This window comes from Tamandua tetradactyla, chromosome 9 (assembly GCF_023851605.1).
Source record: "Tamandua tetradactyla isolate mTamTet1 chromosome 9, mTamTet1.pri, whole genome shotgun sequence".
In the NCBI taxonomy this organism is placed as follows: domain Eukaryota; kingdom Metazoa; phylum Chordata; class Mammalia; order Pilosa; family Myrmecophagidae; genus Tamandua; species Tamandua tetradactyla.
Window position 1 is genome coordinate 35,617,477 of NC_135335.1, and position 27,083 is coordinate 35,644,559.

A 27,083-nucleotide genomic window follows, 5' to 3' on the forward strand; every position below is an offset into this window, starting at 1 on the left:
TGCACAGTGTAATTGCTTATTATTGATGATGATGATGGTGGTGGTAGTGGTGGTGATGACACTACTACTAAAAGCTTCACTAAACTACTTTGTGCATAATATTAAGTTCTTTACAGATGTTATCTCTAATCCTAGCAGTAACTCTGCAGGTGGATTGTGTTATCCCGTTTTTATAAATAAGGAAATTGAGGCCTAGTGGTTATTTAAGTTTGCCAAAGATGGTCACTCAGTATGTGGTAAAACTTGGGGGGGATTTAAACCCCAGTTTTGACTCCAAAGCCAGTGTTCTTTTTCTACCAGGGCAGCTTTTTTTTCAGGCTCAATCCTGAAATCTATACAATTAAAAGGCAAGTCTAGCTCTAAGAAGCATTAACTGACTTAGCAATGGGTATTGGACCTTTCCTAGGTCAAAATGTGCATTCTGCTAAAACTTGAATCAATATTTTTAACTTATTTTATAAATACACAAGTTCTGAAAAGTTTTCTCATGCTGGTACAACAGTACAGGTAATAGTTGAAACCTACCTAAGGAGAGCCTCCTTTCCCCTTACCATTACTTCTACTTTTCAAAGTCCCTTCTGAAGAATGTCACTCCATATGCTTCCTGTTGCTCTGTACCCCAGTGAGTAGCAGCAGGTCATGATGTTTGCTTGTTTTGGAATAATCAGAAGCACTCCAAAGCCTAAGGAGTACAATTTCACTCACTCTTCACCAATATAATTGTAAAGAAACTGTATTTCTTCAGCACCCACATGCACAGTGCTCTTGGTTTTTTGCTAGTCCAGAAAACATTGTAGCCGAGCTTGAATCTTAGCTCCACCTCAACCTTTGACAAGTAACTAGGTGTCTAGTTTTTGAGCTTTGCCTTAGCTCTCAGATATGAGTGAGAGCATATTTTGGGGAGGTAGGAGACAAAGTTTAGAAGTTTTTTACAGTAATGGGATCTGTGCTGACTTCAGATTCTTCTTATTCTTAAAAAAGAAAGCCTTTTTTCCCAATTAGTGAAGTGGAATAGCCACAACTCAATTCTTTTATTGCACCAATAATTCCTTGTATAAAACAGTTACACTTGAAAGATTTCCCCCGTTATGTATGTTTTTACACAGTAAATATAGTATTTATCTTACTTTGTTGGTCTTTGATCCCATTTGAAGTGTTATTGCAGGTTAATGGCAACTGGGTCCACTTAGTATTTCAAACGTAGAAGGGGCCCCTAGATATCTTTCTTGTTTAATCTCATTTCCATATGTGTACACTGAAACCCAGAAAGATAAAGTAATTTTTTCCAGGTCACACAGTAGAATAGTTTAATATATATTTAATTTGCTGCTAAAAACTGAGGACCACTTATTTTCCTATAGCTGATAAAATGTATCAGTGAGCTACCACTGGAAAAAGTTAACCTCTGGCAACATAAATTGAAAACAGAACTAGGAAAAAATTCATCAATTACTATACAGATTATTTTTGTTATTTTTCCCTTAAGGAATCTGGTGGGGAATCCTGTTCAGCTACTACCTGTATAAAGCAATGTTTTATAGTATAGGGCAGGCTAAAGCCCCTTCTAGAGTTGATAAACACTAATGCTATTTTGAAAGCTTCTGTTTTAAGGGGATTACTGTCCATTTGAAATCAGCTTCTGAGAATGTTTGTACTAAGCTCGAGGATATTTTAAATTGCACTGAGTCATAAGAGCCAAAATACAGAAGGAGAAGGTCACCATTAGCAGTAATCACATGCAGTAGAACAGCCAGTAACAAGAACAACCCAATTATGCATAGGCTGCTGGAGTTCTAACTAAACAAATAGTTGTTTAAATATAATTTTTAATTTTGCTGTCTATCAGTGGCCATAAAGCAGATTATCAAATATAGCTATTTTAGTCCCTTTTTCAGAAGGCCTGTCTTCTGAAAGTCTCTAGAGGATATACAGCTAGGTTTGGACAATAAATTTGAAGTAAAGACTGAGAATATTGGATCAAATTAGTCTATCATCTATAATAGAAAGTCCATGAAGGAGATACTCTTATGAAGGATAAAACCTTCCATAAGAGAGATTGGCAGGTGAGCACTTCTCAATGTAGTCATAAAAGAGGTCATGTTAGGAAGGAGAGAGAGAAAGAAGAGATGAAATTGGAGTTGTACAAGCCTGAATTTGCTTGCCAGTTCTGACACTGGTTAACTGTGAAGCCTTGAATTACATCGCTCATCTGAGCCTAAGGTCTTCCTGTATAAAAATAAAGTAATGACAACTGTTGTACAGGGTTGTTGAGATTATTAAGTGAGATGATGTATGTGAAAGCACCCAATTTGGTGATTGGTTTAGAGTAGAAGTTCAGTAAATGCTACCTCCTTCTTTATTTTTTCATCAAATAGGAAGAGGATACTTTACCCAAGGGGGAATCCAAGGGTCTGGGATGTGCCAGGATGTTAGAACCCATGTTACCAGCCTCTAAATTTCCAAGAAAGCTCTTCTAGGCTTTATTTGTTCCCTGTATGCTTTAATGTGTGCTGTTTCTTGTCTTTAAAATAATGCACTGCCTACCCTGCAAGTTTTGAGGGATGATTCTGTGTTTTTTCCTTTTCCAGTGAGGCTAGTTCGCTATTCCCTAACTTTTTTTCAGGCTTCAGCACAAATGAGGTAACAAAAGATAAGAATAAAATACACTTTCCCCAGTTCAGCAAGGAATCCATTCAAGCTCCCACCACACGTCATGTTCCCTACCCCAATTAGTTCATTCTGGTCAGACACTGGCAGAAGCTACCCCAGGTCCCCAGTACACACTTGGGAAATGGTACTGTAATCTGCTGCCATAATTGCCCTTTAAGCATCAACTCTGGACCTAGTTCTTCCTATTTTTCTCACTACCTGTTCTACAAGTTTATTCAACTATGTTGTCCTAATGACCTATTGCCCAAATAGGGAAGTGCCATTGGCTTTTAGAGATTATTCTAAACTTTTGAGCCACAGCCAAAGAGTGATGCATCTGATGAAGAGGTCCCAGCCTGTGTAATTGCCCAGTTTCTCATTCATCAGGAATTTGACCCAGAAGAGCCCCTGACTTATCTTTGATCCAGGAAGTGACTACTGTGTTGACTAACCCAGTGACTGAAACACTTTACCAAGATCAGTATTCATTTAGGGATTGTTCATCTACAGTAAAATCTGGATGTGTTTAATACTTTGTAGATTAAGCAGGTTTTGCTTCTAGTGGGTGAAGAATTTCACCTACATTTCAGTTCACCAAGGAAATTTTGTCATGCTGTGTTAATTGGATTTTGCAAAAGCTTCAAGGTTTATGGCTTTCTCAGTTTCCTTCCTGATGTTTCTTGCAAATTGGAGGTGTTTACTTTCATAACCCAAACACAGCTGTTTGTGTGAATGTAATAGGATTTCAGCTATACAATAAAAGCTGCAACTTTTCTGTTCTTTCAGAAAATCATCATTCTCCAGGTAATTCTCATGACTTGAAAAAGGAAACAGTTGCTGGTAGTTATTAGTTGATGAATTAATGGGGCTGTTTCAACTGGATCCATTATGAATCTTGCTTATTAGGGTACTTTCAAGTTCTGCAGTTTTGTATCACCTTGCCAAGTCTCCTAACCTGTTTGTCTGTTTCATCTCCCTGAAAATGGAGCTCATTCTACTTACCCAAATGCTATTTTGCTACTTATCTACTTGCTAATAAAGTATTATCTCTGGAGACAATAGATAAATGTCCTTGCTTGGGTAGACTCTCAGTTTGAGATCTTGCTTTTAATTTTCAATGTGACCAACCAGTAAATTGCTCAATCTCTGAGGGACTTTATTTTTCACAAGGACATAGTGAAGATTAGTAGTTTCTATTCAACTCTTCCTGGAGATTTGCAAATATCAGATGAAATTTATTTGAGACACCTTCCCTCACACGAATACAAAAAAACATGTCATAAAAGGAAAGGTAGTTTTGTTACCAGACAAAGGCCATGTATTCTTTTGTCCAGTGGGCTCAATAACCAGTTCCTGAGACACCAGGGTTTCAAAGAGAGAAAGAATTTATTACTATGTACGTAGTAGGAGAGCAGATGGCCTAGTGGCCCAAAATCTCTCCCCAAACTACAGTAGTTCGGGTAGTTTTATTAGAGAAAAGGATGGGTAGGATTTAGGATAATGAGTACAGGGGCCACAGATGATGTGATTAAAGGTGATCTAATTACTGAGCATAATCAGATAGATTACATGCTTAGTTACAGAACAGGTGTAAGAAGATGGTGGAGAGTATAGGTGATTTATAGGTGTAAGTCTAAGCTACTGTATATGTCCAGCGGGCCCACTTTGCTTAGGTCCAGTCTCCATCATCAAGATAACTTTGGACTCGAGGTGGGTTAGTTCAGGGCAGACCCAAGACTCTTCATTAACAAACATTAGGGGCTACCTTTAGTAATTACAAGACTCTAAAGTTGAAAAACAGGGTATAAAAACTGGATACCAAGGTACAAATGAAGGTTAATCACAAGGTTTTTACAATCACAGAGGCAGAAGATAAGGGCTATACAATTATTATCAGAAATCAAGGCAGCTGAATTACAATTTAAAGATTTCAGAAATTTCCCTCTGTCTACTCCAGCATAACAGAAAGCAAAAAGGAATATCTATATAATGATTCAGTAATAAAAGTCATCCCTTAAATCGTGATTTTTCGATTACAGTTTCATCAATTTAAATGAAAGCTTGGGACAGGCCAGAGAATGGAGCTAGTTGAATTTTCTGGTGAACATGCCAGGGAAGTGGCAGGAGCCTGTATGTATGCTTGTGCTGGCCCTCCTGCTGAGAAACTAAGAAGGCAGAGAGAGGCTTATGAAGAAGAGAGCATTGCACAGTAAGCCCATATGTATAATGTCATTGGGAAAAACACCATGAATATACTGGAAAACAAGTGAAAATTCCAGAACATATAATATCCAAATTGAAAGAAGGTAAATGAATTATTCTTAGTATAGGAAAGATAATATATAGATGGAAATTATTTAATTGAAACATCCAACTCCAAGATGTTTTCCCTCTTTTGTTTATTTCTTGTAGTAGCGTATTACCCATCCCAGTAAGGAGTTTTCTAGATATTATGGATTTATGCATGTTATAACTAATAAAATATCATTATTATATGTAGAATAGAAAATATGATTAAACAAAGTCTAGGCTTTTGAAATGTTTTATTCATATCTAAGGTTAAACTTTTATTTCTTTTCTTTATATTACTATAAATGAGTGGGATTATAATGTTTGCCATTTTCTCTACATAGGAAACAAAGAAAATTTGAATTTCACTTTGACCAAGGAAGGCTTGGCAGCATTAAACAGAAGACAAATTAGAATATCTGATTAAGAGAAGTATTTTAGCAGGCTAAAACTATTGAGTGGGGTGACAAAAAGTATCTAGAGGGAAAAAAATATTAAATCTTTACCTAATCAGCAGGTTGACATGGGAAAGCTCTAGATCTCCATTTCGTCTCTGTAAATGAGAAGGTGGAAGGAACAGGAGTAGAATTACAGTCAATACATTGACACAAATCCTGTTTGTGTCTAGGCAGCAACCTATAGTATGTTGCCTTCCTTTTTAGGAGAATTTCACGTGTTTGCATGTTCCTGGCAGATTGTGGGTGAAGGAAGGTATGAAGAAGATGGAGAACCACTGACCTAGATGATCTCCACAGCTCTTCTGGCTTTAACAGCCAGTAATTCTAAGTCTAGAGGGAAGATCACAAGGTAGAAGTCATATTATATGACTAAGAGAAGATGTTGTAGAGGTAGAATGAGTAAAAAGATTTGGAAAGAGAAAATGATCTGGGAATGTGAGGATAGATAAAGAAATTGAAGCTTTATCTATCCCCACACAAAAAAATTAGAAGAAAGAAGCAGTAAATAGTGGGGTCACAGGACACTTGAGACCATGTGGCCATTTACAGGCAGTCTCCTTTTGAACCACTTAGCTAGGGATTGTTGGGGAGAACTAGGAGGATCACGAAAGAGAAAAATAAAACCAGATGTCTTGCTGAGCACCTCTTCTGACCCAGGCATTTGACATCTGTCTTCTCATGTAATCTTCACAATTGCCTTTTGGAATAAGTAAAATTTTCCCTATACAAAGAAACCATTACCTACACTGATAGGAAGAATCAAGATTTGAATCCAAGTCTGATTCCGAAACCCGGGCTGAGTAGATACATCAACTGGTAAAAATTGCATAATAAAAAAAGCATCTATAAATGCAGAAGAAGATGTAAAGTAGAAGGAGTGTAAATGGGGAGTTTTTAGATAAAATATTAATAAGTGAACCAAATCAGGTCTGAAAATAGCTTTTAGGACCATTGACATATGGTAAACATAGGCTTATAATAAGGTTCAAGAGTGTCAGGAACCGATTGTATAATGATATAGCTTTTATAATCTGACTGTGTGACTGTGAAAGCCTTGTCTCTGATGCTTCTCTTATCTAAGGTATGGACAGATGAATAAAAAATATGGATAAAGGAATAAACAAATAATGGGGAGGACAAAGGTTAAAATAAATTGAGTAGATGGAAATACTAATGGTCAATGAGAAGGAGAGGTAACGGTTATGGTACATATGACTTTTTTCTTTTTTCTTTTTATTTCTTTTTCTGGAGTGATGCAAATGTTCTAAAAAATGGTCATGGTGATGAATACACAACTATGTGATGATATTGTGAGCCATTGGTGGTACACCATATATGGGATATTTGATAAGATTTATCAAAAATATTTTTTAAAAAGTGTCAGTAACAGGACGGTGCAACAGTGGCTCAGTGGCAGAATTTTCACCAGCCATGCCAAAAAAAAAAATCGACCCATGTTTGATTCTCGGAGCCTGCCCATGCCCAAAACAAAAAAAGTGTCAGGAACAAGTGCTGAGAACTTTTGCCAAAGACTCTGAATCATATATAGTAGTATATAATAATATAATTTCCCCTTTTACAAACAGGTAAAAATCTCAGGGGTAGCCTAAGGTGTTATTGATATATCTTCTTGGCTATTCCCAAGTGAAGTATTAAAAACATACTTTGTACCATAATCTGCCTGCTATACTTGTCACCTGGCAAGTTTCTGGACTGCTGTTCCTCTGTTACTTTATTTCTTTCCCCTTCAATTGATGGATGCTCACAAAAAAAACATAAGGATAAATGAAACATAAGTGTGAAGGCAATTTTGCTTTTCATCTAGAAGTATGTATATGAAACTCCTGAGCTTTAGGCAGAATTACCAAGTAGACTGGTTTATACCTTCATCTCCCAATTACACTTCCTGCTGCAGAGATAGTTCGCTGAAACAGGAAGGCTCTCCTGATCCTTGGTTCTTTTCACCTGACCTCTGTAACATAGAATAAAGTGTTTGTCGACTTCCGGAGAAGATGGCGGCTTAGTAAGATGCGTGGGTCTTAGTTCCTCCCCCAGAACAGCAACTAAAGAAACAGAAACAATACGAAACAGCTCCCAGAGCCACGACAGAGACCAAAAAGACAGCGTACCCCATTCTGGAACAGCTGAACGGGCAGGAAGAATCCACTGCGGTGAGATACCCGAGGGGCGCGCGCTTTCCCAGGCCGGGGCGGCTGGCGACCGGGGTCGCTTCCACACACGTGGCTTCCCAGTCCGACTGGGAACGTTGGATAGCGGGGCCTTCCCGCCATGCTTGGCGTCTCGGGCCAGCTGGGCAATTTGGACCGGTACTCCCCCAAGCCGCGGTGGCCAGCGACCTCCCCTCCACGCGCGGTTTCCCGGGCCGACTGCGAGATTCGGATTGGCAAGTTAAAGGAGCCACAGCATCTTTTACTGGTGGGACCCGCAGACAGACGAGCGCCACGAGCGCCACCTACTGGGCAGGAAAAGAAAAACAGAGCCCAGAGATTTCACAGAAAAACCTATCAACCAGCCGGGTCCCACACCCAGGGAAATCTGATCAAATGCCCAGACACCAGCAGAAAATAATGGATCACACTCGGAAAATTGAAGATATGGCCCAGTCAAAGGAACAAACCAATAGTTCAAAGGAGATACAGGAGCTGAGACAACTAATGCTGAATATACGAACAGAAATGGAAAACCTCTTCAAAAACCAAATCAATAAATTGAGGGAGGACATGAAGAAGACATGGGCTGAACAAAAAGAAGAAATAGAAAATCTGAAAAAACAAATCACAGAACTTATGGGAGTGAAGGACAAAGTAGAAAAGATGGAAAAAACAATGGATACCTACAATGGTAGATTTAAAGAGACAGAAGCTACAATTAGTGAACTGGAGGATGGAACATCTGAATCCCAAAAAGAAACAGAAACTATAGGGAAAAGAATGGAAAAACTTGAGCAGGGGATCAGGGAACTGAATGACAATATGAAGCGCACAAATATACATGTTGTGGGTGTCCCAGAAGGAGAAGAGAAGGGAAAAGGAGGAGAAAAACTAATGGAAGAAATTATCACTGAAAACTTCCCAACTCTTATGAAAGACCTAAAATTACAGATCCAAGAAGCGCAGCGCACCCCAAAGAGAATAGACCCAAATAGGCGTTCTCCAAGACACTTACTAGTTAGAATGTCAGAGGTCAAAGAGAAAGAGAGGATCTTGAAAGCAGCAAGAGAAAAACAATCTGTCACATACAAGGGAAACCCAATAAGACTATGTGTAGATTTCTCAGCAGAAACCATGGAAGCTAGAAGACAGTGGGATGATATATTTAAAATACTAAAAGAGAAAAACTGCCAACCAAGACTCCTATATCCAGCAAAATTGTCCTTCAAAAATGAAGGAGAAATTAAAACTTTTTTTTTATTAATTAACGGAAAAAAAGAAATTAACCCAACATTTAGAAATCATATGATTCTACATATGCAATCAGTAATTCTTAACATTAACACAGATGCATGATCATCGTTTCTTAGTACATTTGCATCGGTTTAGAAGAACTAGCAACACAACCGAAAAAGATATAGAATGTTAGAGAAATTAAAACGTTTATAGACAAAAAGTCACTGAGAGAATTTGTGACCAAGAGACCAGCTCTGCAAGAAATACTAAAGGGAGCACTAGAGTCAGATACGAAAAGACAGAAGAGAGAGGTATGGAGTAAAGTGTAGAAAGAAGGAAAATCAGATATGATATATATAATACAAAAGCCAAAATGGTAGAGGAAAATATTATCCAAACAGTAATAACACTAAAAGTTAATGGACTGAATTCCCCAATCAAAAGACATAGACTGGCAGAATGGATTACGACCCAGCAATACCACTGCTAGGTATCTACTCAAAGGACTTAAGGGCAAAGACACAGATGGACATTTGCACACCAGTGTTTATAGCAGCATTGTTTACAGTTGCAAATAGATGGAGACGGCCAAAGTGTCCGTCGACGGACAAGTGGCTAAGCGAACTGTGGTGTGTACCTACGATGGAATATTATGCAGCTTTAAGACAGACTAAACTTATGAAGCATGTAATAACATGGATGGACCTAGAGAACATTATGCTGAGTGAGTCTAGCCAAAAACTAAAGGACAAATACTGTATGGTCCCACTGATGTGAACCGACATTCGAGAATCAACTTGAAATATATCATTGGTAACAGAGACCAGCAGGAGTTAGAAACAGGGTAAGATAATGGGTAATTGAAGCTGAAGGGATACAGACTGTGCAACAGGACTAGATGCAAAAACTCAAAAGTGGACAGCACAATAATACCTAATTGTAATGTAACTATGTTAAAACACTGAATGAAGCTGCACCTGAACTATAGTTTGTTTGTTTGTTTGTTTGTTTGTTTGTTTGTATCTTTTGTTTTTGTTTTTGTTTTTTTTCCTTTTATATATATATATTTTTTATTATTATTATTTTAATTTTCTTCTCTATATTGACATTCTATATCTTTTTCTGCTGTTTTGCTAGTTCTTTTCCTAAATCGATGCAAATGTACTAGGAAATGATGATCATGCATCTAGGTGATGATACTAAGAATTACTGAGTGCATATGTAGAATGGAATGATTTCTAAATGTTGTGTTAATTTCTTTTCTTTTTTTTAATTAATAAAAAAAAAAAAAGAATAAAGTGTTTGTCACTCTAGCAAGGAAGGTTCCCAGAATTGGGAGCTAGAGGGTATTTCCCAGCACTAGTTTGTGAGTACTGACTTGGCTTTACCATTATCTGCCTGGCCTTTGTACATACCCAGGATGAAGACAATAGATCAGAAAGCTCACCTATCTTTTCAAATGGCATGAGACAGAGAGGTAGTTGACACCACAGACAGCAGACTGAATCCAAAATGAACTTTGACAGACGAACCTAAGGTCAAGATTTTACCAGGGATTAATTCTGTAGGAATAGTTAGGGAACTACTTTTGTTGAATTTAGGTGTTAGAGGTCATAAAAGGGAGTAGATTTGTTCTTTGTGGCTCCAAAGAATTAAGTGGTGAGAGTTAACAGTAGCTTAGTTTTCTAAAGAACTTCCTTATAGCTGTATATGTGTTAACAGTGGGAAAAACTAGCTTAAGAAAAATGACACCCTGCTAGTGGAGGTATTCAAAGAGAGATTGCTTTCCAGTAGTGATGCAAAAATAATTCCTCTATTGAAAGAGATTTAACTGGATCGCTGAGATCTTTTCTAGCCTCTAGAGTTTAAGATTTAATTAGAGAAACTTTTTCACATATCAAGTAGTACTTTAAATGTTTCTGATACATTTCTCTTCACAATATATTTATTTGATTTTAACAACAATTCTAAAAGGGTAAGGAGGTACATAAAATAGTAATAATCTTAGGGGAAAAACATGTAAAACAGAATGTGAAGTATTAGAATTTTTTTATAGAGTTACAGTGGTATTGACTTGTGATGAACTCAAAGTGAGACTAAGATCCTCATTTATTTACCACAGGAAATCAGAATCTTAATTGGCTAAAAAAGTTTTTAAATTGCCATTGAATTGCTTTCAGGGAGTACATAGTCATGTGATGCTTTCCTCATTAAGAAGTAGGAACACTTTCAAAAAGTCTAGCGTGTTTCTTGGTAGGCTGCGAAAATGGAAAGGAAGAAAACAAAATACTTGTGTGCTCAAATGACAGAGATTAATACCCTCATTTTATAGATGGGGAAACTTGCTTAGAAAAGTGAGCTAACCTCACTTTTCTGTAACCAAGGCTGTACAGATTATGAGAAGCAGAACCAGGACTCAAACCCAAATGTTCCTTGATATAACTCCTATAATCATTTTTCCCAACATTTATTGTAAAACTTTCAAACATACTGCAAGGTTTTTAACAGCTTTATTAAGATATGATTCACATACAATACAATTTACCCATTTAAAGTGCACAATTTCTTGGCTTTTAGTATATTCACAGATATGTATAGTCACCACCACAACCAATTTTAGAACACTTTCATTACACCTAAAAGAAACCCTGCATCCCTTAACTATCACTCCCCAATCTCCTCATTCCCCCCTGGCAACCACTTACTACTTCTAGTCTCTATTGGTATGCCATTTCTGAATATTTCATATAAATAGAATCATAAAAGGCCTTTTGTGACTGGCTTCTTTCATTAAGCATGTTTTCAAGATTCATCCCTGCAATAGCATGTATCAGAACTTCATTTCTTTTTATTGCCAAATAATATTCCATTGTATGGATATACCACATTTTATTTATCCATTTATCAGCTAATGGATTTCTGGGTTGTTTCCATTTGGGGGGCTATTATTAATAATACTGTCAGGAATATTCATGTACAGGTTTTTATGTGAAGAGTTTTCATTTCTCTTCTTCTATATACTTCAGAGTAGAATTGCTAGGTCATATGATACCTCTTTCGAGCAATTGCCAAATTGTTTACCAAAGTGGTTGTACCCTTTTACATTCTCATCAGCGGTGTATAAGTTTTCCACTTTCTCCATGCCCTCCCTAACAGTTGTTATTATCCCTTTTAATTATGGGTCCACATTCTTTTCACTACTTTGCTTCTCCTGCCCATTGACTCCACCTTGACATCAAGCTCCAAATCATCATGTCAGTCTAGTCCTGTCCAGCTACCTTTGTGGCTTTGTGATTTGAATCAGCTTTAGATCTGGCTCAGTTTCCTCACCTATAAAGAGACTGTTGATCTGGACTTCTTAATTTTTGAAGTAGCAGCATAGTGTAGAGGTTAAGAACTTGGGTTTTGGTAAACTTTGAGCATACCCCCAACTGGCAACTTCTGAGACCAAGGAGGACACTAAGCAATCATGTTGGAAAAGATCAACATGAACTCCCAGGACTGATGGTAGACAGGGTTCTAGTAAAGGCCAAGAACACATGCCAACTGTTTATTTAGATGGTAGCTACAAAAAAATAATGGGAGAGAAGGCACATAAGCAAGATTTGGTGTTTACTGTGGACCCAGAAATCCTCTAAATTTAAGTGAGAGGGTTTCTGAATGGCAGTCAAACCAAACCACAGAACTGCAGGCAGCCCTCCTAGCAAATGAATAAGCAGAGAGCCAAAATATAGATAAAGTCATCATTGGAATGGATAGCAAGTTTGTCTTCAAATGCATGGCATAATGGATTGATAACTGGGGTAGAAATGGATGGGAAACAACCTCTGGAAGAGATGTCAACAGAAAAAATTTTGAGACTTAAGCATCCCAAGGAATGGGTAAACAGTAGAAGTATGTTGCTGGCCATCAAGGCTTTAAAGGAAATGAAGAGGCTGATAGATTGGCCACAGAAAAATCTAGAGAAGACCATTTTCACATAGTCGTTACCCACTCTCTTGGAGCTATATCTGCTGGTGCCCATTTCCAAGATTTTTTTCCTGTGAGATCTCCATATAAAACTTGTCTTCTCACCCTTTCTTGTTTCTACCTTTTTCTGCCATTGATATTATCCACCTCTTTGACCAGTACAAAATAATAAAACAGACTTCCTGCTTTAAAAAAAAAAAAGAACTCTTTTTACCACATCTACTGCGAGAATGAAGACCACTGTCAGCAACCACTGAGGACATTCCAGAAAATGTCGACATCACGCTGCAGGGAGGCACAGTTATTGTGAAGGGCCCCAGAGGAATGCTGGGAAGGGACTTCAGTCATATCACTGTAGAACTCAGTCTACTTGGGAAGAAAAAGAAGAGGCTTCGGGTTGACCGGTGGCGGGAAGATAGCACTGTACTATCTGTAGTCATGAACAGAACACGATCAAGGGTGTTACACTGAGCTTCCGTTACAAAATGAGGTCTGTGTATGCTCACTTCCCCCATCAACATTGTTATTCAGGAGAGTGGATCTCTGGTTGAAATCCGAAATTTCTTGGGTGAAAAATACATCCACAGGGTTCGAATTAGGCCAGATGTTTCCTGTTTAGTATCTCAAGCCCAGAAAGATGAGTTAATTCTTGAAGGAAAGGACATTGAACCTGTATCAAATTCAGCTCTTTGGTTCAGCAAGCCACAGCAGTTAAAAACAAGGATAAAAGAAAATTTTGGGATGTTATCTGTCTCTGAAAAAGGCACAGTTCAGCAGGCTGATGAATAAGATCCAAGGAGTTGTGCAGCAATGGAAACAACAAGATACCAGACCTCTTTGATTTTAAAGACACAATTAAGTTAACCTTTAAAAAAAAAAAAAAAAACTTGGGTTTTAAAGTCCAACAATCCTGGATTCAAATCCTTATTGCCCTACCTAATATCTGTGTTCCCTTGGGCAAATCATGTTACCTCTCTGAGCTTGTTTCCTCATCTATAAAATGAAGATAATACTTACTATCCTCCTTAGGGTTGTTGAAATGAAATTCACAGAGTAGTCACTGAATAAATGGTGTTGTCTGCTATTTTATTTTTAAATCTGTTCTACTGGTATGTATGACCCATGTTAATATCAGATAAGATTCTCCAACAGTCCTGAGAGACTGAAAGACCATACATTTTGTGGGCCAAGAGTTTGGGGTGGTAGCCTCTGGAACACATGCCAAAGACTTTTCAGGGGTCTGCTTTCATCAACAGGTAGGCCAGTTTCCACTGCCACTATGCTGTCCTCCCTGCTACCCAACGCCGATCCTTAGCTTAGGAGAGCTGTTTGCTGACAGGCGCAGTCTTTCCCTTAAATCCCACGGGACTTGTATTTTGGAGCACTTTTTTTTTTTTTTATGTTTTTTTATTGTGAAATATAACATACAAAAAAAAAGCCATAATGTTCAGAGTACATTTTAACAAGTAATTACAGAACAAATTTCAGAGTTTGGTGTGGGTTACCATTCTACATTTTTAGGTTTTTCCTTCTCACTGCTCCAAAACATTAGAAACTAAAAGAAATATCATTATATAGATTCAACAGTCATACTCATTTGTTAAATCCTATTTTCTCTGTTATAACTCCTCCTTCTCCTTTGAACTTTCTCCCAATCTTTAGGGGTATTTGGGCTATGCCCATTCTAACTTTTTCATGTTGGAAAGGGGTATCAGTAATATGGGATGGAAGGTGGAATTACTTGATATTCTTAGAGAGGCTGGCCCCTCTGGATTTCAGGACTTACTTGGCCTAGGAACCATCTGGAGGTTATATAGGCTTCAGGAAAGTAAAGTTAGTACATGAAACTTTTGTAGTCTCAGAGCCCTAGGTATTCTTTAGAGCTAACAGGAGTGAAGTTTGTTGGGTTTGGCAAACCATGGCAATTAGCAATATCTAGCTGAAGCTTGCATAATAAGAATAGCCTCCAGAACAGCCTCACAACTCCATTTGAACTCTCTCAGCCCCGATACCTTATTTGGCTATGTTTCTTTTCCCCCTTTTATTCTGGAAGGCATTGTCAATCCCTTGGTGCCAGGTCCAGGCTCATCCCTGAGAGTGTTCCCCCACTGTCAGGGAGAATTTTACCCCTGGACATCATGTCCCATGTAGAGGGAAGGAAATGATTTTACTTGCAAAGTTGAACTTAGAGAGCACAAAGGCACTTCTGAGCAACCGAAGAGGTTTCCGGGAATCAGCTCTTAGATATAATTATAGGTAGTCTTACCTTCTCTGCTACAGAAATAAGTTCCATAAGGGCAAGCCTCAAAATCAAAGACTTGGCCGTTTTTTTTGCAAGTCCCTAATGTTTGAGAGAGTACCAGGGGTTTCCCAGCTGGGAAAGTGTAATATTTCCATATTTTTTCTCCAGTCCCTCAAGAGACTACCAATATTTTTATATTATCAACCCACCATAGTCTAGGATGTCTTCAGGTATTACATTAAGATATACAGAATTACAAGGCCTTATTCCCATTCTGGGTTCCATGTGTTGTTTAAATAAGTTACCCATTCAGGTTGATTAGATTGTGTGTTACAGAAAATTTAAGTTCTGTACCTAATAAACTTCTCTGCCTTTGGTTTCCTACAGTAGACAAAGCTCTAGAATATATATATCATCTTTTGCCCTGTATTCTGTTTTTCCTTAGTCCCAACCAGATTGGCCTCGTTTTATCTCTAATTGAAGTCTGAGCTCTTAATGTTTCAGTTCATTCTGGCATTTTTGTGTTTTTTTTTAATATGAAGTCCTATGAGATTCAGATGCTAGTGTTAGGTTTGTGCTGAGTAGCACTCAATGATAGTATATTTTCTTGTTGGAATGAGCTCTGCCCAGCTGCCCTCTGTTGAACACAGAAGTTTCCATTTCAGTCACCATAGGCTAGAGACATTTTTATTTTTCCCTTTTATTGTTTCTAGTCTTTTTTTAAATGTGTAGTCTTCAAGCTTTGCCCTACCTACTTATTTCTTTGGTTCCTAGGACTTTACACTCAACCTCCCAAATCTGTCCTCTTCACCACTACCACATAATTCATTTTATTAAAGCACAATGAACATCAGTGCTCATTGCTGAGTAAGAGCAGTCTTACTCAGCAGTCTACCTTGGTCCCATTACTGGCTATTCCAGGGTCCCAGCTCCTCTGCCTAGTTTTTAAGGTTGGTTTTCCCTCTAGTCTCTAACATAGATCAACTATACTAATTAAATGCCCCCTGTACATTTCTACCCTGGCCCTTTACCCATGCTCTTTTGCCACCTAGAATCTCTGATCTCATCCTTCAAACTTGTTCCAGTTTTGTTGGTCTTTAGATTCCCTACCCAAGTTCCATCTTTATGTAAAGTAAATTTTCTTGTTTATGACCCTAAGTGCTGCAGTTACAAGAGGAATAAAATAATTCCTGCTCTCAAAGGACTTTATCTTCCTCTATTTACTCTGTTCTTTACTCAGCTATAGTCACACTGGCCTACTTTCTGTCCTTCAGATATGCCAAGCTAGTTCCCATTTTGGGAACTCTGTACTTGTTTCTTCTGCTTAAGATACTCTTTCCCCCACATCACAGGGTTCCATTCTTCTCATCATTCAGATGTCAACTCTTATTGCTAAAGAGAGTGAAATAAGGAAGATACCTGCCTTGACCATTCTAGCTAAACCAGCTTCCAGCCACTCTCTACCATATGCTCCTATTTATCTTCATTTTCCTGATCCATGCCTAAATTCTTGGTCTTTCTGCCTCCTTCCTTTAGAATATAAATTCCTGAAGGCAGGCACTCTTTTGCCTTCCACAGTATTCCCAGTAAATATTTGTTGACTAATATATCTCATGTGCTTAGCCATGGGGATGATGGGCCCTTCTGGCTCTGGCATTCTAGGGCTCTAAATCATGAACAACCAAGTAAGTGAGCTGTCCAGTGTCAGAATAAACTACTTGTGACTGCTAGAAGGTCAGTTCCATTTATGTGCTATTTGTTTTCTGTTGAGACCTATTTAATTGTACTGTAATTTTTACCTCTGTCATATGCTGCTCAGAGCAGAGTAAGAACTGCTTCTATATTATGGGTATCCTCAAAACTAATGGTCTGCTCATGCCCCTACAAGTACTGTGTGTTGAGAAGTTTGTGAAAAAGCCTTATTGTTGCTATGAAATGGCCTAGTGAGAGCTCTAATCCTGGCTATCCTCACTAGCATGGCCTGTTACCCCAGGCCACTCACTCAATTTCTTGTGCTTTTAATTTTTTTTTTTTTTTTTTAAGATAGAATGGGTTTCTGGGACTGAATGTGAAGGGTAACTAATAGTACCAGGAAAACTTCACAATACACATAAAATTCTGACTTTTTTCCTTTTCTTAGGTGTGAACGATTAGAAGAACAACTAAATGACTTAACAGAACTCCACCAGAATGAAATCTTGAACTTGAAGCAAGAATTGGCCAGCATGGAAGAGAAAATTGCATATCAGTCCTATGAACGGGCCCGGGACATCCAGGTTAGCATGAAGGGTCAGGTGAAAAGCAAAAGACTAGAAGGTTAGAAGAAGAAAAAAAAAAAAAGACAGGTTAGGTAGGGCACCAAAGGAAACTTATACCAACTATAATACACCAAACACTTTTAACAAGCCACATTTCTCAGGAGTCTGTACCATTTTAGGGTGCTACACTTGCTTGGATTCTTGAGAAATGTTAACACATGCATTACATCTGTGTAACATTAGAGCTGCTCTGCCAAGTCTTAAACAGCCATCTTACTTGTCTTCTTTGGGAAAGCTACCAAATCTAAACCTTGCACATGCATTGCCAGACAGTTTGTGAGAATAATACATGAGGCAGTAATGTTTTAAGGCTAATAGCCTATCTCTTTTATTCTTTGGGGAAACAGAATATTTAATCTGTTCTTACCTCAGTTGAGAGGTATGTCTAAAGGAACAATTCTTGATGTTTTCATGTGAAAGTATCTTGAACTGAAGTAAGCTAGTCTGAGAGAAATGGTCCAGGAAACTTGTATTAAAACAACCTAAAAGGATCAAGGGAATGTCTAGATCATTTACCCGGCTGCTAACTTCTCTAGGCCCCTGAATTTTGTTTGTTTCAGATTTTTTCTCCCAAGATCATTCTGGTTTGGACAGCATCCATTGCTACCCATTCCTTAGCTAGTATCAGTCTAACTTCAAATGGGTTCCAAGAAACCAGGACCCACTGAAACCAAAACCAGAAAAACCCATTGCGCCCACCCACCTCTACCCCACCATCAACTGCTGAATTTTGGGGGGTATCTGACCATAACAACAAAGATGGGTTTTGTCCCCTTAATGTTATGATGAAATTCATACAAACTCATGGGTGAGGCTGTGACCTTTAGGGGAACTGATCACTTTTAGTGTTTGGGCACAGTGTCCTCTTTACAGAAATCAACCTACAGAAGCACAGTGTAGAGTCAGTGTAGAGTCAGAGATAACTTTCATTGATGTCAAAGATGTACTTGACTTAGAAAATCTAAGGTAACGTATACAAGAAAGTATGTCCAAAGAATGTTCATTGCATCATTATTGGAGTGGGAAAATTGGAAACAACCTAAATATCCCTGATAGGAAACTGACTAAACAAACTTAAATATAACCATATTATAAAATGCTATGTACCAATTGAAAAGAAAGAGGTAAATTTCTACATATTTGCACAGAAAGATTGCCAAGTCTATTATTGAGTGAAAAAAAAAAAGAGTTATGAATCAGTTACTGTAGTATGATACTATTTATGTTAAAACAGAAAATCAAAAAATAATTCCAAGGATTTCTCTAGGCACATATATGCATACACGTAAATACAGATGAAATGATGAACACTTACCAGACTGACAGTGTTACTTCAGGGCAGGGACTGGAATTAAGGAAAATATCAAAGAAGACTATCTGTCCTATTTGAATGTTTTATATTCAACAGGTATCTGTGTTCTATGTCACTTAATAATTTTTAAATTAAAAATCTTATCTTTGAAGTCTTGTCATTAAAATTCTTAAGACCAAATCTAAGTATGGCCACTGCTTCCTGTGAGCCATCCTTTACGAGTGCAATGAAGGGCAGTTAGGTAAAATAGTCACTTGAATAGTGAGTATGCATTTGGCCTTTCCACATTCAAGCTCTAGCATATTTGAAACCATTAGCATAGTTTAAGATGTATCCAGCATGCCCAAGGGCCCAGTCAGCCACTCAGAATACATATGAGCAGAAGACTTAACTATTCCTTTTTGCCCACAGGAAGCCCTAGAGGCATGCCAGACCCGCATCTCCAAGATGGAACTGCAGCAGCAGCAGCAGCAGGTGGTGCAGCTGGAAGGGCTGGAGAATGCCACTGCCCGGAACCTTCTGGGCAAACTCATCAACATCCTTCTAGCCGTCATGGCGGTTCTTTTGGTCTTTGTCTCCACAGTGGCCAACTGTGTGGTCCCCCTCATGAAGACTCGCAACAGGACGTTCAGCACTTTATTCCTTGTGGTTTTCATTGCCTTTCTCTGGAAGCACTGGGATGCCCTCTTTAGCTATGTGGAACGTTTCTTTTCATCCCCCAGATGATGCTGGCACAAGAAGGCAGCTGCTCCCCTATCCTCTGGCAAGTACATGCAGCGAAGAATTTTAGACAGCAACTTACCTACTCTGAAGTTTTCTACAACAAGAGTTGAGTGAATCTGTTTACATTTAGGATAATGTTTTTTTTCTTCAAGAGACGCAATTGCAATAGTATTTTTTAGATTTTATCCAAGAAGTTTTTTGGGCAAAAATCTTGGATCATTTTTATGTAGCATGATTTTCCTTGGGATGCAAATCTTATTACAGTCCTTTAATATGAACCAACAATCTGGAGCACACTGAAGGGCATTCTAAATTGTGGCTTGAATGACTGCACTAAACCCACGAAAAAGATGAGAAAACCTAATTTAGGGCAAACGAGTTCATCCTAGTCATCTGCCTTGTCTGGGTTCACCACCTTTCCTGCTCCCAGACTAACTTTACTGTGAAATCCTATCACATTCCATGTCTGAATGTTTGGATTCAGGGTGGATTTTCCTTGTCCGTGGAAGAATACATGGATCTCCCTGACTTTCTCACCCCATGTTAGCCACTTATGCTAACCTGGGAAGTATAATCACTTTTGAACCTGGTCCCTTAACAACTCTGCTAGGATACAAAAGTGAGAGTATCATGCCCCACAGGATCACTGCACAGCCCTACTACAGTATTTTGAAGTAGCCCTCTAAATACTTAATTTTAAGCAAAATTCTTTGGCCGCACTTTTAAGGGTTTTTTTATATGTGTATAGTCACCAGTTTAAAAACAAAAAATCCAAACAGCATACTTGAAGAATGTAATACTCACACTCTCAGTGCTTCCTTATGGTTTATAATAGGATTTTTTATTACTGTTATTATTATTATTATTATTATTGGGTTTTTTTGGACAGGGTTGGGAGGGTCTTTTATTTTTCTTTTGAAATAAAGAAGTGATGTTTTTAAATGAAGAAATGTGTGGATATTTAAGTGTGCTGCTCCCTCTTGTCTTGAAAGTAAAGTAAAACTTGCTGTAAATGCTGCATTCTGCCGCCCTTGTTTTGAGATGCAGCTTAAACTTTTTCCTTTGGCTGCTGCTGCTTCTTTATGGTGTTCCCCTACCCCTGCACCACCACTTTGTAGGCTTGACTAGGTTGGAGGGGAAAGGAATGCAACTGGGAGTGGGGAAGACTATTTCCACAAACCAGCATGGTAGAACAGGAATTTTTTTGCCCCAAGAAAATGTTCGCCCAGTAACCTTGAGCTGGGGTTGTCTTTAGGAATAATTGAGACTATATTACAAGAGTTACAAAAAATTCCTTATGTTTCCTTAATTTATTTTTTAACACCCCTAATTACTGAAACCAAAGTGATAGGGAGTCTTTTGTCTGCTCTTTGGCCCCAGCATCCTTAATTTTAAAGCTTTATTCTATCTGCTTAAGAGAATCAACAGAAAGTGATTCTCCCTAAATAGCAGAAAAGGAAATATGCCTAAGTAGAAGGAACCAAGTTTTGGATATGAACTTTTGTGACTTATTAACATAAGCGTGCCCAGTGTAGGCAGTTTAGAAAAATTGACTGAGCCTTCTTCCCATCCTAGAACCAGTTCCACCATCATGGTGGAAATTGGACTTTTAGAGGCTCACCTGGGAAGCTTGCTTAATCTTTTTGCATTAGTTGTAGTATTGGGTCATGCCTGCTGTTCCCTCTTGGCCTCAGTTTTGTGTAACCAAGTAATGAGCAAAGGGCATATAATGTGTCCTGAAAAGAGTAGCAAAATATGCTTTGCATATTCCCCGTACACCAGGAAATTCTTTTGGAATTAGCTTAGCATGGTCTGGCTGGATAGGATTAGTTACGTGACAGCTCCAGCCTCCTTTTGTTTTGATAGGCTGACCTTCTCAGTGTCAACATATTGTTTCCATAATCACTTTGATATTTTAACTCAGGTAACCTAATCTTTGCTCCATCCCCAGAGGATTATAGTATACATATTACCTCTGTTTCCCTCTCAAAATTAGCATCTAGAACAGGGACCACAGAGTGATTTTCTTTTAAAAATTTATTGCAACCAACTCATATTCATGTTCTCAGGCCAAAAACAAATTATTTCCAAGTCTATATACTTATAATGTTAACTTTGCCTATAAACATTGTAGTAACCTTAGACAGTACCAAGGAAAGTATGACCTTGTCAAACTGATAGTTTCTCCTACCTTTCCTCATTAGCTTATTCACTCAAGTAGAGAAGAGAGCCCCACAGTTTAGGAAAAGATGTTCTCAGCCCAATCTTCAGTTTTTCCAAGTTAGAACCTTTGTGTCCCCTAAGCTGGGGAGAGGCTAAATTTGGTGGACAGTGGAAGTCACTGTGAAAACTGGATTTAAAGTATTCCCATTTGCCTTGAAACTGTTTGTATCAAATGGAAGTTCTGACCTCTGGAAGGCCCCTGAGCTCTCTTAGCCAAACAGACCCCTGCTGACTTTCCATCCTCCTTTCTCAAAGTGAGGAAGGACCTTCAGTCCAGTCAGGCACAACAATGACTCTCTAGCTCTTTAATCCTCTTAATTATTCACTGAATCCCAACAGTTATCTGCTTTTAATGCTATTTATAGTCATGCTTCTGTTATCATGCCCCCCTCCACCCCCATTCTAATTACGCTGCCCATGCCTTTTGCCTTTGAGTTTCTGTTCATTGCGGCTGCTCTCAGATTCTCTTGTCTATTCAAAACTCTGATATAACCTTGCTCTCATGGTTTAACAATTTTACTGCAGTAGGAAACTTACCCTAGCTTTAATGCTTCTTCTCCTAGTAAAGACTGTGTGCATTCCCTTTGAAAGGAAGCATTCCTGGATTACTTGTAAATGTTGGTGCCTAGCCTGAGTGAGGCTGACTGTGTTGGCCTTGGTGACTCTGTTCAGGTTGTAGAATGGCTAATATTTTACATTTTTTATGATAATTGAAGGGCACTTCTGTCTGCCCAGGTTCAGTTCCTTGGTATATATTTTTAGTGTATTCTAGCAAAGAAGGCTGTCTGCTACTACTGACTCCTTGAGAAGCAAAAACATTTAAAATTTTATACTTCACTGACTGGGATCTCTCTTCCTTATACCCCATCTACCCAATTTGGGTAAGAATCCATTGCCAATAACACTGGAATCAAGCCTTCCTTGCTAGCCATGTACCAATGAGCATATTTTTATGTGTTCTTCACTGCATTTGGTTGTTTCTGATTTTGTGTTTCTTTGAGGTACAGTCAGATGAAATGCTGAATTCTGAATTCCAATAGGAGCTGCCTTTCAGCTTTGGAAAATATGCATCCAAAGCAAAACCAAACATTATAATCAACAAATGGGCACAGGCAAATTTATGATTCCCACACACCCACACCCACCCCAAAATGAAACAGGATTTTGAATGTGGCTCTAAGAGTTACATTTCTGTCTGTGTGTTGTGTATGGTAGATGATATCCTCAGTAGGCATTGACTACTAGACTGTGTGTTTATCGAAGTATGTAAGAATAAAAACTCACTTGCACGAATTGAAAAGTACAGAAATGACACTTGTGAACATGTGAACATTAACACTGTAGTTGATAGACCTTAAGCTGCTAATTGTTGAGAGAGAATTACATTTATGTTTTGTCTGGTTGCTGCAGATTCTCAGCAGCACTTTTACTGTATATACAAATTGAAATAAAGACCTCAGCTATTAACATGGTGGTCAGACTCAGGTTTGTTTTGCTCTTTTTTCTGCATATTCAGTTTCCAGTGACAAGGTTGTCAGTCTAAAAACTTTCTACTAGTCTAAATTTGATTCTGTGTGTATGTGCGTGCATGCATGTGTATCTGTGACTATTTTTAGCCAGTATTTTGAAACTGTAACTGATAGCTAGGCCATTGTCACCATCTCTCTAGACTTTATAGACATCATTTCATGCTGACACTTTGACACTTTGTCACAATTCCTAATAGTAGATAAGGCTACATTTTTAGTTCTTTCAAAGGGAAAGAGGCAGTGCCCCCCAAATCCAGCATCGGATGACCCAAAAGTGGGCACAGTAATCCCTGTCCATTCTTATAAAGCTTTGCTAATAAAACAGATGTTAACGGGTAAAAACATACTTTGTTAAACATTCACAATTTAAAGCTTTATGAACATGTAAGAGATTATCCAGCCTAGTTCTATCTGTGGTTTTGTTATAGAGGTAGTAATTTCTATTAGGAGTTTCCCTTAATGGTCTCTGGGAGGCCTCTGGAAATCCAGAAGCTCTAATACAGAAATTTTGCCTTTGAAAGTAACCAAGAGGGGCCCTGATGACTTGGTCCTTCACTGAACCAATCTGAATGTTGAGAGATTTGGGCCACACTTCTGGCTTACTAGCTGTGTGCCTCTTATACCATTTATAAACTCGAGATATCACACCCACCTTGATCCTACCTAGTGGGTGTTCTGAGAGTAGATGAAACCTCTTCAGTGGAGACAACCAATTCAATAGGCTGAGTCCTTGATCTTGGGGCTTGACCCTATGAACCATTCCTGCAAAGGAAGCCTATTATTATGCCTGAGAGTCCCCTCCAGAGAACCTCTTTTGTTGCTCAGATGTGGCCTTTCTCTCTAAGCCAATTTATCAGATGAACTCACTGTCCTCCCCACTACATGGGACATGACTCCCAGGGGTGTAAACATCCCTGGCATGAGCTGGGACAGAACTTCTGGGATGAGATGTGACGTAGCATCATAGGATTGAGAAAGTTCTTAACCAAAAGGGGAAAGAGAAATGAAAGAAACAAAACAAAGTTTCAGTGGATGAGAGATTTCAAAGTTGAAAGGTTATCCTGGAGGTTTTTCGTATGCATTATATAGATAACCTTTTTTAGTTTATGGTGCATATGGTTAGAGGGAAGTACCTGAAACTACTGAACTGTGTTCCAGTAGCCTTGATTCTTGAAGATGATTGTATATTTAGCTTTTACAATGTGTGATTGTGAAAACCTTGTGTCTAATGCTCCTTTATCCAGGGTATGGACAGATGAGTAAAAAGATAAGGAAAAATAAATAAGTAAATAATAGGGGGGATAAGGGGTAAAAAAAAAAATGGGTAGATTGAAATACTAGTGGTCAATGAGAGGGAGGGCTTGGGAGATAGGAGTTTTTTCCTTTTTATTTTTACTTTTTCTAGAATAATGCACATGTTCTAAAAATGATCATTGTGATGAATACACAACTATGTGATGATATTGTGAGCCATTGATTGTACACTTTTGATGGATTGTATGTGTGTGAAGATAACTCAACAAAAATACTAAAAGAAAAGGGAAGCCTCTTGTGAGTGCTTTTAAAAAACCCAGGAGCATACCCTTAAGCTTCACGAAGTATGAACCAGGCCCATTCCCAGGGGGCTCCTTAAGGAGGCTACAATATGAATGACATCCTAGAGTTGTGCAGTGCATAATAGGCACACAGAGCAGCCTCAATTATGCGTAATATGTAATTTCAAATTCTGGGTTGTTTTTTTTTTTGGTTTTTTTGTCTTCCAATTTAATGAAATTGTCTTCCATTAAAAATTTTGGAGAGGGGAGAAGCTATGGTGTGGAAAACAGATTAGGGAAGCAGGAGAGGATATGGCTAACTAGAAAATGCACACCTCACCTAAAGGATGCAAATGTATTATTTTTAAACCATATGGCCCAAAATAAACACCTACCCATTTTATAACCCCTGGCTAGATAATGAAAACAGCTAATGCATACTTGCTGATTGCCAGGCATAATGCTTAGTTATGACATACAATTATATCACTTAATTCTCCCCATAATCTTATGTAGGAGATACCACCCTCGTATGCATAAGGAAACTGGAGCTTGGGTTAAATTCTTGGCCAAAATTATACTTACTGTTAATAAATGGTAAATGAAAACAGATCTGTACAACTTATGTAACAAAAGATGAGCGTCTGAATGAGTTACTTCAATAACTCAGTAGAAAATTAGGCAAAGGTTACGAACAAATAGCTCACAGAAAAAAGAACAAATGAACAATAATCATTAAAAAAAAAAAAATAGCAATGTTCAGCCTTGTGTAATCAATGCATTGATTTTTTTTTTTTTCACATGAAAAAACAGGCACCGGGAATCAAACCCAGGTCTCGGGCATGGCAAGCAAGAGCTCTGCCAGTGAGCCACGTTGGCCCACCCAGTGCATTAAATTTTAAAAACCAGTTGTGGAATAGTATTTTGTCTCCTATTTATGTTGAAAATATTTTTTGTGTGTTAATATATAGAAAATGCACATTAAACTGTCCCCAGTAGTTATTTCTGGAAGGAGGAGTGGAAGGATTGGTGCAAAGCAGGACTTGTATGCCACACTGCCATAAAATATGAATCTTTTGAAATAAGAATGTTTGCAAGTTATTTTCTATTAAAAATATTTTAAGAATGTTTAAATAAAATACTAGGTCTACTGAGGGGAGATGAAAAGAATCGATAGTGTTTCTAATGCTGGATAATAGACCATCTTTTGTCTTAGAATAATCTTAGAGGGGCCTCTGGACCAAGTTCATAAAACCCTTGAGCTTTCTTCCAGCCGTGAATTCCTAAGCTGGTGGTCAAATGGATATCCCACTACCAGAGGCCTGGAGGATAGAGAAGGAGGAACATGGAGAGGTGTGATTGCAGCAGTTGGTATAGCCTGTTTGGTTTAGCCTCTCATTCATCCAACAGTGAGAGCTCTCTGTGTGGGGCTGTGGAGGTATGCTAAACTGAAGAAAAGGGAACTTGGTAGGACAAAATAAATTTTGTTTAAAAGGCAGAAGTCATGTGGAGGAGGGAAGAGGAGAAAACATTTCTGCCAGCAGGCAATTGGGAAAAACTTGGTAGAGGACAATGGTGTCGGCACTGGAATTTGGTGGGATTTGAATGAGCTGAGGTGGGTATGAAGGACATTCTAAATTGAAGTGTCAGTACTAGCAAAACAACAGAAATGGAATAACCAAGGTGAATGGTCAAGCAATGGGTGGGAGCCTTAAGTGGTTGGTAGGGTGCGGGCTTGGAAGAATGAGTGAATGTATGAAAGTCAAATCAGTGGGGCTTTTTAGTTTATGGTGTATTGGAGTAGCTAGAGAGAAGTACCTGAAAGAGTTGAATTGTGTTCCAGTAACCGTGATTCTTGAAGAAAACTGTATAACTATATAGTTTTTACAGTGTGACTGTGTGATTGTGAAATCCTGTGTCTGTTGCTCTTTTTATCCAAGATGTGGACAGATAAGTAAAATCTATATATGGATAATAAATAATAGAGGAAGATAAAGCGTAAAAAGTGGGTAGATTGAAATACTGTGGGTTCAGTGAGAGGGAGGGGTATGGGTATGGAATGTATGAGTTCTGTTTTTTCTTTTTATTTCTTTTTCTGGAGTGACACAAATGTTCTAAAATGGGATCATGGTGAAGAACACAACTATGTGATGATATTGTGAACCATTGCTTGTATAATATGGTTGGACTATATGTGTGTGGATATTTCTGAATAAAAATATATTTTTTTAAATCAGGTGGGGGGGTTGAAAAAAACAAAACCTTTGATGACATGCTAAAAGGGTAGGGTTCACCCTGTAGTGACAAGAGAAGCCAGGAAGGGTGTCAAGAGGTGCAGTAACCAAGCCTTGTGTTTAAAGATAATTATAGGCTCTCTTCTCCTCCCTGCTCTACAGCTGCATCTTTCTACTCAGTGTCAGCCATATCTC

The 27,083-nt window shown here is 38.3% G+C and overlaps 1 protein-coding gene across 23 annotated transcripts in view; it reads left to right on the forward strand.

Moving 5' to 3' along the window:
* Positions 1-23,057, forward strand: part of TMCC1 (transmembrane and coiled-coil domain family 1) — a 390,104-nt gene extending 367,047 nt beyond the window's left edge. For 22 of the 23 annotated variants that reach the window (XM_077116458.1, XM_077116460.1, XM_077116461.1 and 19 more), the window contains 2 exons: positions 17,155-17,290; positions 19,056-23,057. In XM_077116458.1, the coding sequence (XP_076972573.1) occupies positions 17,155-17,290; positions 19,056-19,370 (451 nt within the window). In that variant the 3' untranslated portion in view covers positions 19,371-23,057. The remainder of the gene's footprint in view (positions 1-17,154; positions 17,291-19,055) is intronic. The other variant, XM_077116469.1, reaches the window with a different exon arrangement.
* Positions 23,058-27,083: the final 4,026 nt, after the last annotated feature.